Here is a 13,163-nt window from a genome sequence, read left to right as displayed (position 1 = left end):
CTTTCGAAGGAAAAGGCTTAAAGTAATTCTGATCGATATCATATATAAAGTCTAATATCGAGTGAAAGAATATTATATATATATAAAAAAGAATCTATGATATATACTCTGCGTACGTATTTATTCGAAGAGTGAATAAACTAACGCGTTCAAAAGTTTCTATTATAAATCTGTGAAAGGTCAGTGCAGGTTTACATTATATAGTAATAAGGAAATTATATGATATTAAACTTTTTGATAGAGTTAGAATTAATTAATGAGCAAAATAAAATACCTTGATTAATGTTTGTCAAAGAATATTGTGATTGAATTATTAAAAATTGAGTAATTGTTAAACTTTATTTGGACAAGTTTAAATTTGAAAGTTATAGAAAACGTTATGTGCGACGTTTAGTTAATACAAAAAATAATGTCATATACCAATTATTAAACATGATCAAAAAAGTATTATGGTATTAAAATTCTCAACTCAAGGAATTACTTATTCTAAACTTCTTATAAAAATTCAAGATATCATAAATGATATTATGTATAAGAAGATTTTAAAAACCAGAATACCTTTTTAACCTTCGGAATTAAATACCATTGAGCGTCTTTAAGAAGATTACGAGCGAGGAATTATAGAAATTCTACTAAGGTAGAATCGTTTCAAAATTGAATAAACGAATTAAATAACTTATCACATAATTATGTTATTAGGTTAATTAAATCAATATTTTGTCGTTATATTGTTGTTACTGTTATAAAACCAATAATTAAAAAATATTGATTATAATCCGTTAAGTAATATATAGAAAAAATATTATAGTAAATAAAATAAACGTTATTTTTTTGTTAAACACGCCGATTGAGAACTTTTAAACGTAGTAATTCTTCAAATAAACACGCGTGAAGAATAAATAGTATCGATTTTGTTTGTAGTATTCTCTGGTGTAACATACTCGTATATATAATATTAAAAAAGATTTCTGAAGATTTCATTTTCAAAAGAAAAATTACGGTAGAACTTTCACACGAACGTTATTATATATCGTTTCGATTACGTTTTATATCGATTACATCGAATGTAAACTCTTTTTTGTTTTTTTCGTCTTCTTATGTTTTCTTTTTTGTAATATACAAATTATATTTTTTCATTCGTATAGATTGGTCATTCGAAATGAATTTTTCTCGTTATATTCCGATATTTACGATATTTTCAAGAAAAAAGGACTTCGTAATATATTATACAAAAAAAAAATCGTAAATATGTTTGCGTAGTAAAGTTGTAACCCTGTTGAATGTTAATTATGTATTCGATTTTTTTTAATGCACCTATGACAATAGAGAAAATATTCAAAGGTGAAAGTTTTGATGCGTGAAGATGCGATCAGCTGATCGTCCATCTCCACCCATAAACCTATCTGATTGGTCAAACAAAGGCAATATTTTTTTTGTTGCCGAATACACAACGAACAAATATTTTTTTTACTAAACGCAAGATAAGAACGAGATTAAATAGAACTATCATCTTGCAATTATTCGATAAGACTTATTTTTTATTGAAATAAAGATAGGGAGAGGAAGACAAAGAGACTATCGTTTTTGTTTTTCCAACTTACGAAATCAACGATTTAAACGCTAAATCGATGTAATAAGTTTGTCAAATAATGAAATTAGAACAAAGAAAATAATTCTAACGATCAAGGTTAAACACTCATTGAGTCATCTCGTCACGAGGGACACGAAAATAAACGAATACGTTTGATAATAAAATAGTAACGATGTCGCCATTGTAACACATTCCTTGTATTTTTAATTATTCATCAAACTACAAAAAATTATCTAGAGTCAATTATGCGAAATATAATTAAAATTGTATTCTCGTTAATGTAAAAAGAGAAAAGTGTGATGTGTCTGGTTTTCAAATAACGCGCTAAAAGGAGTTACTAACTAATCAATCGTAGAACGAGTACATCGACGTTAGTGTTATTGTAATAAATAATCAAGAGCTTATATTAGAATACGCAATTTATTATAAATATTTTAAGCGGACGATAATTGATGTATGCATAATGTTCGATATGAAGTTTAATTGGTTAAAATCTGTTTGTATCGGCCCAATTTTTATTATGACGTGTCTAGTCAACGTGCCGCCAGGCGCATGCGCAATGCCACCTTACGTGGCATCGGCAGCAGTTACTCTTGCAGATGAGTGGATGTTCTTCGTTTAAGTGTAAACATTTGTGAAGATATTAAGTTTTGTTATGATTTAAATGCGTTTAATCACGTAAGTGGGCATTTAGAAACTTAAAACATACGATAATTCTCTCGTTCTACTGATCGCTCGTAAGTAGGAGTTTTAGTAACGTAATGGCATGTTTCACACTCGCTTTTCTAGTTGTACAATATTTATTGCGAGTCATATTGAATTGTAATAATATATATGTGACATCTAAGTTATGTATGCCTTTGATGTCGCAGGTATTCGCAAGACGTAATTAACGTAACGTATAGGTTATATCACAACGTGAGAAATGTCTGGACCATCCATTAAAGGACAGCAGTATCCCCCCATGCCAGGACCACCAAATCCAGGACATCATTATTCTGAACCTCCTAATATAAATGCACCACCTTTATCTGGCCAACCAAACATGTTTCCACCACCATTGCCGAATCAACAAAATTTTGTTAAATCACCGCCTTCGATGATGGGACAACAGAATTTTTCTGGTTTGCAATCTTCTGGATATCAAATGCAATCCAACATTCAACCTCCAATGACAAATATGTCTGGGCCACCCAAACATCCTATGTATTCCATTCCACCTACTAGCCAGGGACAATTATTAAATTCTCTTGTACCAAATCAGCTTCCGCAATATTCAAGTCCTATATCACATAATAATCAAAATATATCTAATCCTTCAGCTTCTATGCCACCCAGTAGTCAAAATATAATGTCTAGTACGGTAACGTCAGTATCACCTAGCAGTCAAAATTCAATGTCCAATGCTTTGCCTCATATGCCACCTAGTGGCCAAAGCACAATGTCTAATCTTCCCGCAAAAATGCCACCCAGTAGTCAAAGTGTTATGTCAAATACGGCAGCACAAATGCCACCAAATAATCAAACCCCTATGTCTAATACTTTGGCTCAAATGCCACCTGGTACTCAAAATATGATTTCTAATACCATGGCACAAATGCCACCTAATAATCAAAATTTGATAAATGCTTCGGCTCATATGCCACCGAGTTCTCAAAACATGTCTAACGCCACAGCTCAAATGCCACCTAGTTCTCAGAACATGATGTCTAATGCTACGGCTCAAATGCCGCCTAGTTCTCAGAACATGATGTCTAATGCTGCTCCTCAAATGCCACCTAGTTCACAAAATTTTATGTCTAATTCTGGGCCTGAAATGCAACCCAGATCACAGAGCATGATGTCTAATGCTGCTCCTCAGATGCCACCTACTTCGCAAAGTCTTATGTCTAATTCTGGGGTTGAAATGCCACCCAGATCACAGAGCATGATGTCTAATACTATGGCCCAAATGCCACCAACTTCGCAAAACCTTATGTCTAATTCTGGAGCTGAAATGCAACCGAGATCACAAAGCATGATGCCTAATGTTGCAGGTCAAATGCCACCCAGATCGCAAAATATATCTAATACTTCGGCTCATATGCCACCTAGCTCGCAAAATATGATGTCTAACCCTTTAAATCGAATGCCACTTAACTCGCAAACTATGTCTAATACACCGGCTCAAATGCCATCTAGCTCACAGAATATGTCCAATACTATGACTCAAATGCCACCTAGCTCTCAAAACAAAATCTCGGAACAAGCTTTCATCACAAACCCACCTGTGTATGAGCAAAGTGGACAAAGTCATATACCTCCTTTATCTGATTATCCTTTACCTCAACCGGGACGACAATATCCTTCTGCTCCTCCAATGTCTGGACAAACTATGACAAATCCTGGTCTTAATCGTGCAATGCCTCCACCTATGACAAATTATCAACAAGGAGGTTATCCTCAACCAGGATACCACAATCAGACGGTAAAAATTTATTGCAATAGACTGCTAATATACTGTTCATAAACTTTTATTATATACTTTACGAGTTATTTTTTGTCAGGATATGTATGCAAATCAAAGAAGTCCTTATCCAAGTGGTCCAATGAGTTCTACAGAAAGTTATCAGCCAGGCATGCAACCTCAACAAGCCAGACGCCTGGATCCTGAACAAATGCCCAGTCCAGTAAGATATTATCAACATAATTCTACACGTTCCAAGGGGATATAGTTTTAAAAAGTATTTAATTTTATAGATACAAGTTATACAAGATGATCAACGTACAAAAGGTGGTGTGTTTGTTACGAATCAAATAGGATTAGTTCCACCATTAGTAACTACCAAGTTTGTAACACAAGATCAAGGAAATGCATCCCCTAGATATATTAGATCTACAATGTATACTGTTCCTACTACAGCAGATATTATAAAACAAGTAAGTATAATGCGATACAAAAACATTTAAATGTATCAATTGCAGTATTATTAAAAATAAATTTAATTTTGTAGACTAGGGTTCCTTTTGCTTTAATACTAAGTCCAATGGCACGTGTTGAAGAAGGAGAATACGAACCACCAGTTGTTGATATGGGAGAAATTGGTCCAGTCCGTTGTATACGTTGTAAAGCATATATGAGTCCATTTATGCAGTTTATTGATGCTGGACGTAGATTTCAATGCATGTTTTGTAAAGCTACGACGGAAGGTAAAGCACATTAATAAAACGATCAGAGATCATTCGATTATGTTAATAAATCTAATAAATATTATTTTTCGAATATAGTTCCAGCAGAATATTTTCAACATTTGGATCATAGAGGTCAACGTATGGATCGTTATGAAAGACCAGAATTAATGTTGGGAACGTACGAATATATTGCTACAAAAGAATATTGCAGAGTAAGGAAAAAATGGAATTTGAGACATTTTTATTTTATATTATTTTTATGTTATTAATAATTATTCTATTTTTCTCTTTTTTTTTTTTTTTTTTTTTGATTTTTTATATAGAACAATATTTTTCCAAAACCACCAGCAATTATATTTGTTATCGATGTTTCATACAACACGATCAAATCTGGTTTAGTAAATTTATTATGTGCGGAGATGAAATCCATAATAAAACATTTACCAGTTGATGTTGATCAATCGAAGTCGAATATGAAAGTAGGTTTCGTAACGTACAACAACACGGTACATTTTTACAATGTTAATCCTTGCCTTACTCAACCACAAATGATGGTTGTGGGTGATGTACAAGATGTATTTATGCCTCTACTCGACGGATTCTTATGTGACATCGAAGAAAGCGAGACAGTTATCGATAGTTTGATGGCACAGATACCAGCTATGTTTGCAGATACACGTGAAACAGAAACTATTTTGGCTCCTGCCATACGAGCTGGACTTGAAGCATTAAAGGTATATATTAATATTTTTTATTTGTATTTATTTATTTATTTATTTTTTATTAAAATAAAGTATCCTTTTGAATTCAATTCTATACTTTATTACAGGCTTCAGAATGCGCAGGAAAGTTAATAGTATTTCATTCGTCTTTACCTATTGCCGAAGCTCCAGGCAAATTGAAAAATCGTGACGATCGCAAGTTACTTGGTACTGATAAAGAAAAATCAGTATTAGGTGTGTGTGTATATGTATATATATATATATATATATAAATTCTTGTAAATAATGTTATAATAAAATATCAATCTTTTTTTCTTTGTTTGTTTCGCAGCTCCGCAAAATAACGTTTATAACAATTTAGGACAAGAATGTGTCGATGTTGGATGTAGCGTCGATCTTTTCGTTTTTAATAATTCGTACGTGGATATTGCAACTATAAGTCAAATATGTCGGCTTACTGGAGGTGAAGTTTATAAATATACATACTTTCAAGTAAGTTCCAGTTTATACAAAAAATCCAATTACAAATAACATTGCAAATAGCACTCACTTATGAATTAGGCTGATGTTGATGGTGACAGATTGGTATCCGATGTTATTACTAATGTCAGTAGACCAATTGCTTTCGATGCACGTATGCGTTTACGTACCTCTACGGGTGTTAGAGCAACAGATTTCTATGGACATTTCTTTATGTCAAATACCACCGAAATGGAGTTGGCTAGTATAGATTGTAATAAGGTAAGGATAGAAATAAATTTATATATAAGTCTATAATAAGTTATGAATGTGGATAATATTTGAAGAGTTTATTTCATTGAAATGTTTAGGCTGTTGCTGTTGAGATTAAACACGACGATAAATTGACGGAAGATGAAGGTGTATATATACAAGCTGCTTTATTATATACTTCTTGCGGAGGAGTTAGGCGATTACGTATTTTAAATCTCAGTTTGAAGACTTCTTCGCAAATGGCCGAGTTATATCGTACTTGCGATTTAGATGCTATTGTTAATTATTTCTCCAAAGAAAGTAAGTGTCAACGTTAACTTTAACTCGTAATTTTTTTTAGTATACATATATATAAAAAAGAAAAAAGAAAAAAAAAAAAAAGAGAGAAACTTTCTACCGTGATTACTAATATTTCGTTCGGTATGCGTTTTTGTAGGTGTGTTTAAAGTAATTGAATCAACGCCAAGAGCCGTCAAAGATAACTTAATCGCAAGATGTGCGAACATGCTTGCGGCGTATAGAAAAAATTGTGCTTCTGCGTCCAACGCCGGTCAATTGATATTACCGGAATGTATGAAGTTACTTCCATTATATGTTAATTGCATATTGAAAAGCGATGCAGTTACTGGTGGTAAGTTTATTTAAATTTTAGATATATAATAAATGATTTGTAAAAAATAAAATCAATAAAATGTAAAAAACATTTCCTTTAATTTTAGGCTCGGATATGACAATAGATGATAGATCATTTGTTATGCAAGCTGTTGCTACAATGCCTATTTCAACATCCGTTGTTTACATGTATCCCAGATTACTTCCTCTGCATGATGTTGATCCAGATAGCACAGATTTACCTCAGATGTTACGTTGTTCTATCGACAAATTTACGGAGGACGGAGCTTATTTACTTGGTATGTATAATAAACAAATTTTTAATAAAAAATTACAAATTAATAAAAAATTTCTATACCTGCTACTTGTCAAAGTAATATGTATATTATAATATTTTTTATGTGATTAAATTTTTTTTTCTTTTTTTTTTTTTTTATTTTCAGAAAACAGTGTGCATATGTTCTTGTGGTTAGGTGTAGCACTTTCTCCACAATGGGTAAAAGCGGTCTTCGATGTACCTTCGGTAATTAAGATCGATACTGATCGCAATACACTGCCAATATTGGATAATTCATTAAATAAAAGAATAAGAGAAATTATTGATCAAATACGAATCGAGAGACACCGTTGCATGAGGGTGAGTTAATACATTAAATATATTTTCATAAAATCTGGATGATAAATCTGGATGAAATATCTTTTTGTTCTTTCTTTTTTTTTTTCACTTACGATTTAATTGTTATAGTTAACGATAGTAAGACAGAGGGAAAAGTTGGAGATGGTGTTACGTCATTTCTTAATAGAGGACAGAGGAAACGATGGTAGTCCAAGTTACGTTGATTTCCTTTGCCATATGCACAAAGAAATACGAGAGATTCTTAAACCATAAATTGATTTGAAAAAATGGATTGTATATGTTCTATTTGAAAACTTATATAGTTCCGCGTCCAGCTGTGATTCTTGTCATAATATATTTTTTGTGCCAAGGATCGGTCACGAAATAACCATGGGATTTGATGAAGAATTTAGTGAGAAACGTGGTATTCTATGGGTGCAATTGTGTGTGTTATAAAGAAAGAAAGAAAAAAAAAGTGCAAAGTGAAAAGTTCATCAATATATTATATATATATATATATATATATATACATATACCTATAATACATATTGGGAAGAGAGCAGATGGACTTATATATATAAATATTAAAAAAAAAAAAAAATAACAAAAAACAAAAAAACAAAAAGAAAAAAAAAGAAGAAACAAACAAACAAACAAACATAACTAATCATTCCGCATCAAAAGCCAGATATTTGCGTGACGTAAAAGAGGGGCACAGACACGCTCATATTCACACAGTGATTTATACATGAGAGTAACTGTAAACCTAAAACTTGTATTATTATCGCGATATTAATCTTTTATTTTATCTAGCTCATTATTATATATCGTTATTAATACACTAAATTAAATATTAAAATGTATTAAATCATTATAAATTTATATTGAAATCACAATATTGATTTTTGTGCTCTTAATTAAATAATGCCGTGTATGAGAAACACGTTCGTTAAGAGGTAAGAGATTGATTTTAATACGAAATTGATATTTTTTAGAAATAAAAGAAAATTCATCTTTTTTCATCTTTGCAGTTGTTTGTAAAGATGTTAATACAAAAATAAGTTAACACAAAAATAATGAAATAGATCCTTGTCCAATGCAATATTTAAAATGTAATTATTAATCTCTCCTTTCCCATTTGACACACATTTTAAATATTCATGTATCTATAATTTAAGGGTATTAAATTTATCGGTAGTATTTCTGTTTTTTTTTTCTTTTTTGTTTTTATTTATTTATTATTTTTTTTTAATAAATATTTTCAAGCTAAATAATTGTATAACAATCTTTTTAATTGACGTAAGAGTGTACATACTTGTTAGAAAAATTTAATACTAAATGCCAACAGAAAGGTCAACCAGAATATTCGCACGATCGAGTGGCGCTCCCGTGATTGGTGAAACTACAGTAATGCATTCCAATATACTAAAGTCGCTCAGTCGCTTTAGTTACTTTCAACGAATCAGATCGTATTATCGTGAAATGTGATAATATTTGTATCATTATAAACGTTTACTTATATAGGACATTTCTTTGCATTTATATATATATATATATATATATCTAGAAAAAAATTAGAGAACTTTTTATATTTATAGTGAAAGTATTAGAAATTATAATGAATAATTAAAAGTGAATATCGATTTACCGATAGCATTGTTTTCTTAATATATAAAGTATCTCAGAATTGGTAAGTTACTTTTTATTATAAATTTTTTTTTTTAATTGAATATTGCACTTATGAAAATTATATAGATATTGATATACATGTACCTTACATTAATTTTCGTAGGAGATTGTAAAAAAAATATTATTATTTTATTTATTCAAAAATAATTTTGACGATAACATGACCTTATCGTATTCTTAAATTAATTTCATATAGCAAATATTTATTATCTTTTCAAATCTATCGTATATTTAATAATCGTCTTATACGATAAATCATAATCTTTAATACGATAAATATGTGGCCAGATTTAATAAAACAATAGATGCGTTAAAATTCAATGAGATTTTACAAATCATTGTCAGTTCATTTGTCTAATTATATGTGATCAAGCGAGAAGAATAGTACGATTTAATTAAGATGCATCATAAAAATATGCATCTTTTAAGCCGATTTGTAAATCTGGGTTACGAGTACTTTCACGTTTATACGGTTTGTCTGCATCGGAATGTACGTTTTCTACTTACTGAGGAAAAGCCGGAATAACTTGAAACAGTTAAGAAGATTAACATGTTGATATAGTTTGTCTAATTAAGAACGGATTCCGTAAAAGGATCAAGGATCTATTGATACATATATTCTATTTATCGAGCATAATATCGTTTCATTGCATCTGTTGATCGATGCGTTCATAAATATAGTAATGGTATAGTAAATAACAGTTTATGATATTTTCTGTTTAGTTTGTGATTAACTATCGATCGACTATGATACAATTACATATATATATATATATATATATATCGACGATACAATATCTAAAATCTTGATGATAAGACTGCTATATTCTGTTCCACTTTCTCTGTGCTGTTCAACAGAGATTCGTTATGTATATGTCTATATGAACTTTTACGGAATTACGAAAGTACTTATTTTTATTTTTAGTTGAAATCTCGAGTAGAAAAAAAAATGTTCGAAAAGCAGTGTTTTCACAGTGACTTAAAGTACGACGAAGCTTGTGTTAAATTAAGAAATGAAGATAAATCGAATGCATGGCTTTATGCGCTTTCATCCGATTGCGTTTTGGTAGGTTTTAATTAAATAATTTTTATTGATATTATTAACAATCGAACGAATCGATATTTCGAAATTATTTATTATAATTTTGTTCTTCTTATTTTTGTTTGTTTGAGTTTTTTATTTTCTTATGTTTTTATTTCTTTTTTTTCTCTCTTATTAAATTCTCTTTCCTTTCTTTAGTGTCCGTACAGTCGGGTATCTTTGATTTCAACCGCGAATTATAGCGTGAAATTTAATACTGCCAGATCTATGAAATGGGCGGTACTGAACGTCGATGGTTCTAACGAATATATATCTGTCAAAAATATCAGGTATTAATATACGTGTTTCTACTTAAACTTAAAAACAATGCAAGGTATAATTTTTGTTGTCTCTTTTCTTTTTTCTTTCCTTTTTAATTTTAGTACCGCGATTTGCAAACTTTCACCAAATATAGGAGAATACGGCAGTTATGAATTATTAATTCGAAACGATAGTTGTTTCCTCAACACACTGATACGACCAACCAATTCTTACATCAGTGAGTTTTTTCTTTTTTTTCCATTGATTTATGTTGAAGAACTTTCAAAGTTGATTTTTATTTATATGAAAAGAAAAAAAAAAGGAAAATAATAAGAAGATTTCTCTTTACCGTAGCTCTCCTCATTGTTTTCGGTATAATAATATGCTTTCTAATTGGAATATCATTGTCACGACAAATATGGCAATTGATTCAAGAAAAATGTTTGAAACATACTAACGATCAGATAGCTAACGATCCTACGAAGAAACGACGAGTGAAATCTATCGACACATTTAGAGGGTATTCATTAAGTTATTTAATTGGAGAGTTTCATTAAATTATTTCATTTGAAGTAAATTAATAGTGTTTATAATTTCGAATACCGTAGGATCAGCATTTTGTTTATGATCTTCGTTAATAGCGGTGCTGGAGGATATTATCTATTGGAGCACGCAACTTGGAATGGTTTATTAATAGGAGATTTGGTCTTTCCATGTTTCATGTGGATTATGGGAGTTTGTATTCCTATAGCCATGTCCTCGCAATTATCACGTGGCGTTTTGAAATTAGAAATGTTTTTTGGAATTCTTAAGGTAAATAAATCAGAACGTAGATAGAATTAATAATGAATTATAACATAATTATAATTTTTTTCATTCCTTTTTCTTCTTTTTTTAACAGAGAAGCATCCTGTTATTTCTTATCGGCGTTGCATTAAACACTCTCGCTAGCATGCCGCAGCTGGAAAAAATACGAATATTCGGTGTGTTGCAAAGATTCGGTGTTGCTTATCTTGTAGTTGCTCTGATGTTTCTATTTCTAACACCGAGAAAACCTAAAAAAATTCAAGTGAGCGAATCGTAATATCGAACAAATCTATAATCATAAAATTGTACGAATAATATAATCTGTGCACCGTTGATGGATTTATTTCAGAGTCTAATGCATCAACGATTAAAGGATATATCCATTTTGTTACCACAATGGATCATCGTTCTATGCATCGTCGTTGTTCATTGCATATTAACGTTCAAACTTTCAGTACCAGGATGTCCCACGTATGTACGTATGATTTCGATAGATTTCTAATTATCATAGAAAATCAAATAAGTGACGTTATCACAGAGGTTATCTCGGTCCTGGTGGACGTCACGAAGACGGAAAATATTTTAATTGTACCGGTGGTGCTGCTGGATATATAGACGACTTGATCCTAACACCCAAACACTTGTTTCAAAACCTGTTGATAATCTCGGTTTACGGATCTAAACCCTTCGATCCTGAGGGTATTTTAGGTAAATAAAGGATAGAAAAAGAAATGAAAAAGTTTGCTCGAAAATATCCTTTTTTATTATTTTAGGTTGCCTGACAACAATATTCCAAGTATTTCTTGGAGTCCAGGCAGGAGAGATTTTATTGTGCTATAAGGATTGGAAGGATAGGGTCGTAAGGTGGCTCCTATGGGCGGTATTTTTAGCTATCGTAGGATTTCTTGCTCACGTTTACGTCATACCCGTAAATAAAAATTTATGGTCGTTATCTTTTGCACTGGTAACGACTGCCTTTGCTCTTGGTCTTTTATCAGCTTGTTACTTACTCGTGGACGTTGCAAGAATATGGAGAGGTGGACCATTTCGAATTCCTGGTAGGTAATTAAAGTAATTGAAAAAATTCGCATCACTTCTTTTCTTTTTCTTTTCTTTTTTTTCCATATAATATCTCTAATCTTTTGATCAATTTTAGGAATGAACGCTCTTCTTATATACATCGGTCATCATTTATGCTATCAGATCTTTCCATTTCATTGGCGTATCGGTAATATGCAAGGTCGTACTTTGGTATTGGTAGAAGCTATTTGGGGTGTTGTCCTATGGACGATCATAGCTTATATTATGCATCGTAAACGAACGTATATTACTTTGTGATCTAACGTGACTTTCTCAGATAGTTATTTGGATTTGGGATATAAAGGACGATCGGTCTTTTCGGCTTGATAAATAATTTATTTTACACGACTTACATTAAGTAACATAATGACAGTGTGTGAGGTAATCGTATTACCAACGTATACTTTTTATACGAATTTGTATTAAGTACATTCTTTCTTTTATTGTATTTTTGTAAATTTTTTTTGTATTTTTTCTTTTTTTAATTATTATTATTATTATTAATATTATTATTATTATTAATATTATCATCATCATCATCATCATCATCATCATCATCATCATCATCATCATCATCATTATTATTATTTTTCTTTTGTTATCAATCGCAAGAAACGATTAAATCATCGTTGTATTTTTCGGCACATTAAATAACGCGATAAGTTTTCGATATCATTAGTAATATGACTAAAAATGTAGCTCTTCTCTCAGAGTCGTTTTTTTTATTCGACACACCATAGAATGATTTGACAACGAATCTACTAGGCGGAGAGATATGAAAGGAAAAATGGAACATGGGTT

At 30.9% G+C, this 13,163-nt stretch overlaps 2 protein-coding genes across 4 annotated transcripts in view; both read left to right on the top strand.

Moving 5' to 3' along the window:
* The window catches only part of LOC127065147 (protein transport protein Sec24C), an 8,369-nt gene extending 29 nt beyond the window's left edge, over window positions 1-8,340 (top strand). The window contains exons 1-15 of one of the 3 annotated variants that reach the window (XM_050997093.1): window positions 1-179; window positions 2,464-4,058; window positions 4,138-4,260; window positions 4,331-4,510; window positions 4,585-4,780; window positions 4,859-4,974; window positions 5,086-5,496; window positions 5,592-5,718; window positions 5,816-5,976; window positions 6,046-6,225; window positions 6,315-6,516; window positions 6,653-6,847; window positions 6,936-7,127; window positions 7,272-7,465; window positions 7,574-8,340. The exon at window positions 1-179 is cut by the window's left edge and continues 29 nt beyond it. In XM_050997093.1, the coding sequence (XP_050853050.1) occupies window positions 2,517-4,058; window positions 4,138-4,260; window positions 4,331-4,510; window positions 4,585-4,780; window positions 4,859-4,974; window positions 5,086-5,496; window positions 5,592-5,718; window positions 5,816-5,976; window positions 6,046-6,225; window positions 6,315-6,516; window positions 6,653-6,847; window positions 6,936-7,127; window positions 7,272-7,465; window positions 7,574-7,717 (3,963 nt within the window). In that variant the 5' untranslated portion in view covers window positions 1-179; window positions 2,464-2,516 and the 3' untranslated portion in view covers window positions 7,718-8,340. Of the gene's footprint in view, window positions 180-1,229; window positions 2,329-2,463; window positions 4,059-4,137; window positions 4,261-4,330; window positions 4,511-4,584; window positions 4,781-4,858; window positions 4,975-5,085; window positions 5,497-5,591; window positions 5,719-5,815; window positions 5,977-6,045; window positions 6,226-6,314; window positions 6,517-6,652; window positions 6,848-6,935; window positions 7,128-7,271; window positions 7,466-7,573 lie in introns of those variants that run through there. The other 2 variants (XM_050997092.1, XM_050997091.1) reach the window with 2 other exon arrangements.
* A 145-nt stretch (window positions 8,341-8,485) lies between these two features.
* Window positions 8,486-13,089, top strand: LOC127065165 (heparan-alpha-glucosaminide N-acetyltransferase). Its single transcript, XM_050997162.1, has 11 exons — window positions 8,486-9,134; window positions 10,059-10,199; window positions 10,374-10,504; window positions 10,598-10,713; window positions 10,830-10,995; window positions 11,084-11,288; window positions 11,377-11,544; window positions 11,632-11,753; window positions 11,821-11,990; window positions 12,056-12,340; window positions 12,439-13,089. Exons 2-11 carry the CDS (start codon window positions 10,083-10,085, stop codon window positions 12,618-12,620), a joined length of 1,662 nt encoding a protein of 553 aa, XP_050853119.1. The 5' UTR covers window positions 8,486-9,134; window positions 10,059-10,082; the 3' UTR covers window positions 12,621-13,089.
* Window positions 13,090-13,163: the final 74 nt, after the last annotated feature.

The sequence above is a fragment of the Vespula vulgaris genome, chromosome 7 (genome assembly GCF_905475345.1).
Source record: "Vespula vulgaris chromosome 7, iyVesVulg1.1, whole genome shotgun sequence".
NCBI classification, from domain to species: Eukaryota; Metazoa; Arthropoda; class Insecta; order Hymenoptera; family Vespidae; genus Vespula; species Vespula vulgaris.
Note: the sequence above shows the minus strand (reverse complement) of the source record. Positions and strands in the feature narration are given on the sequence as shown.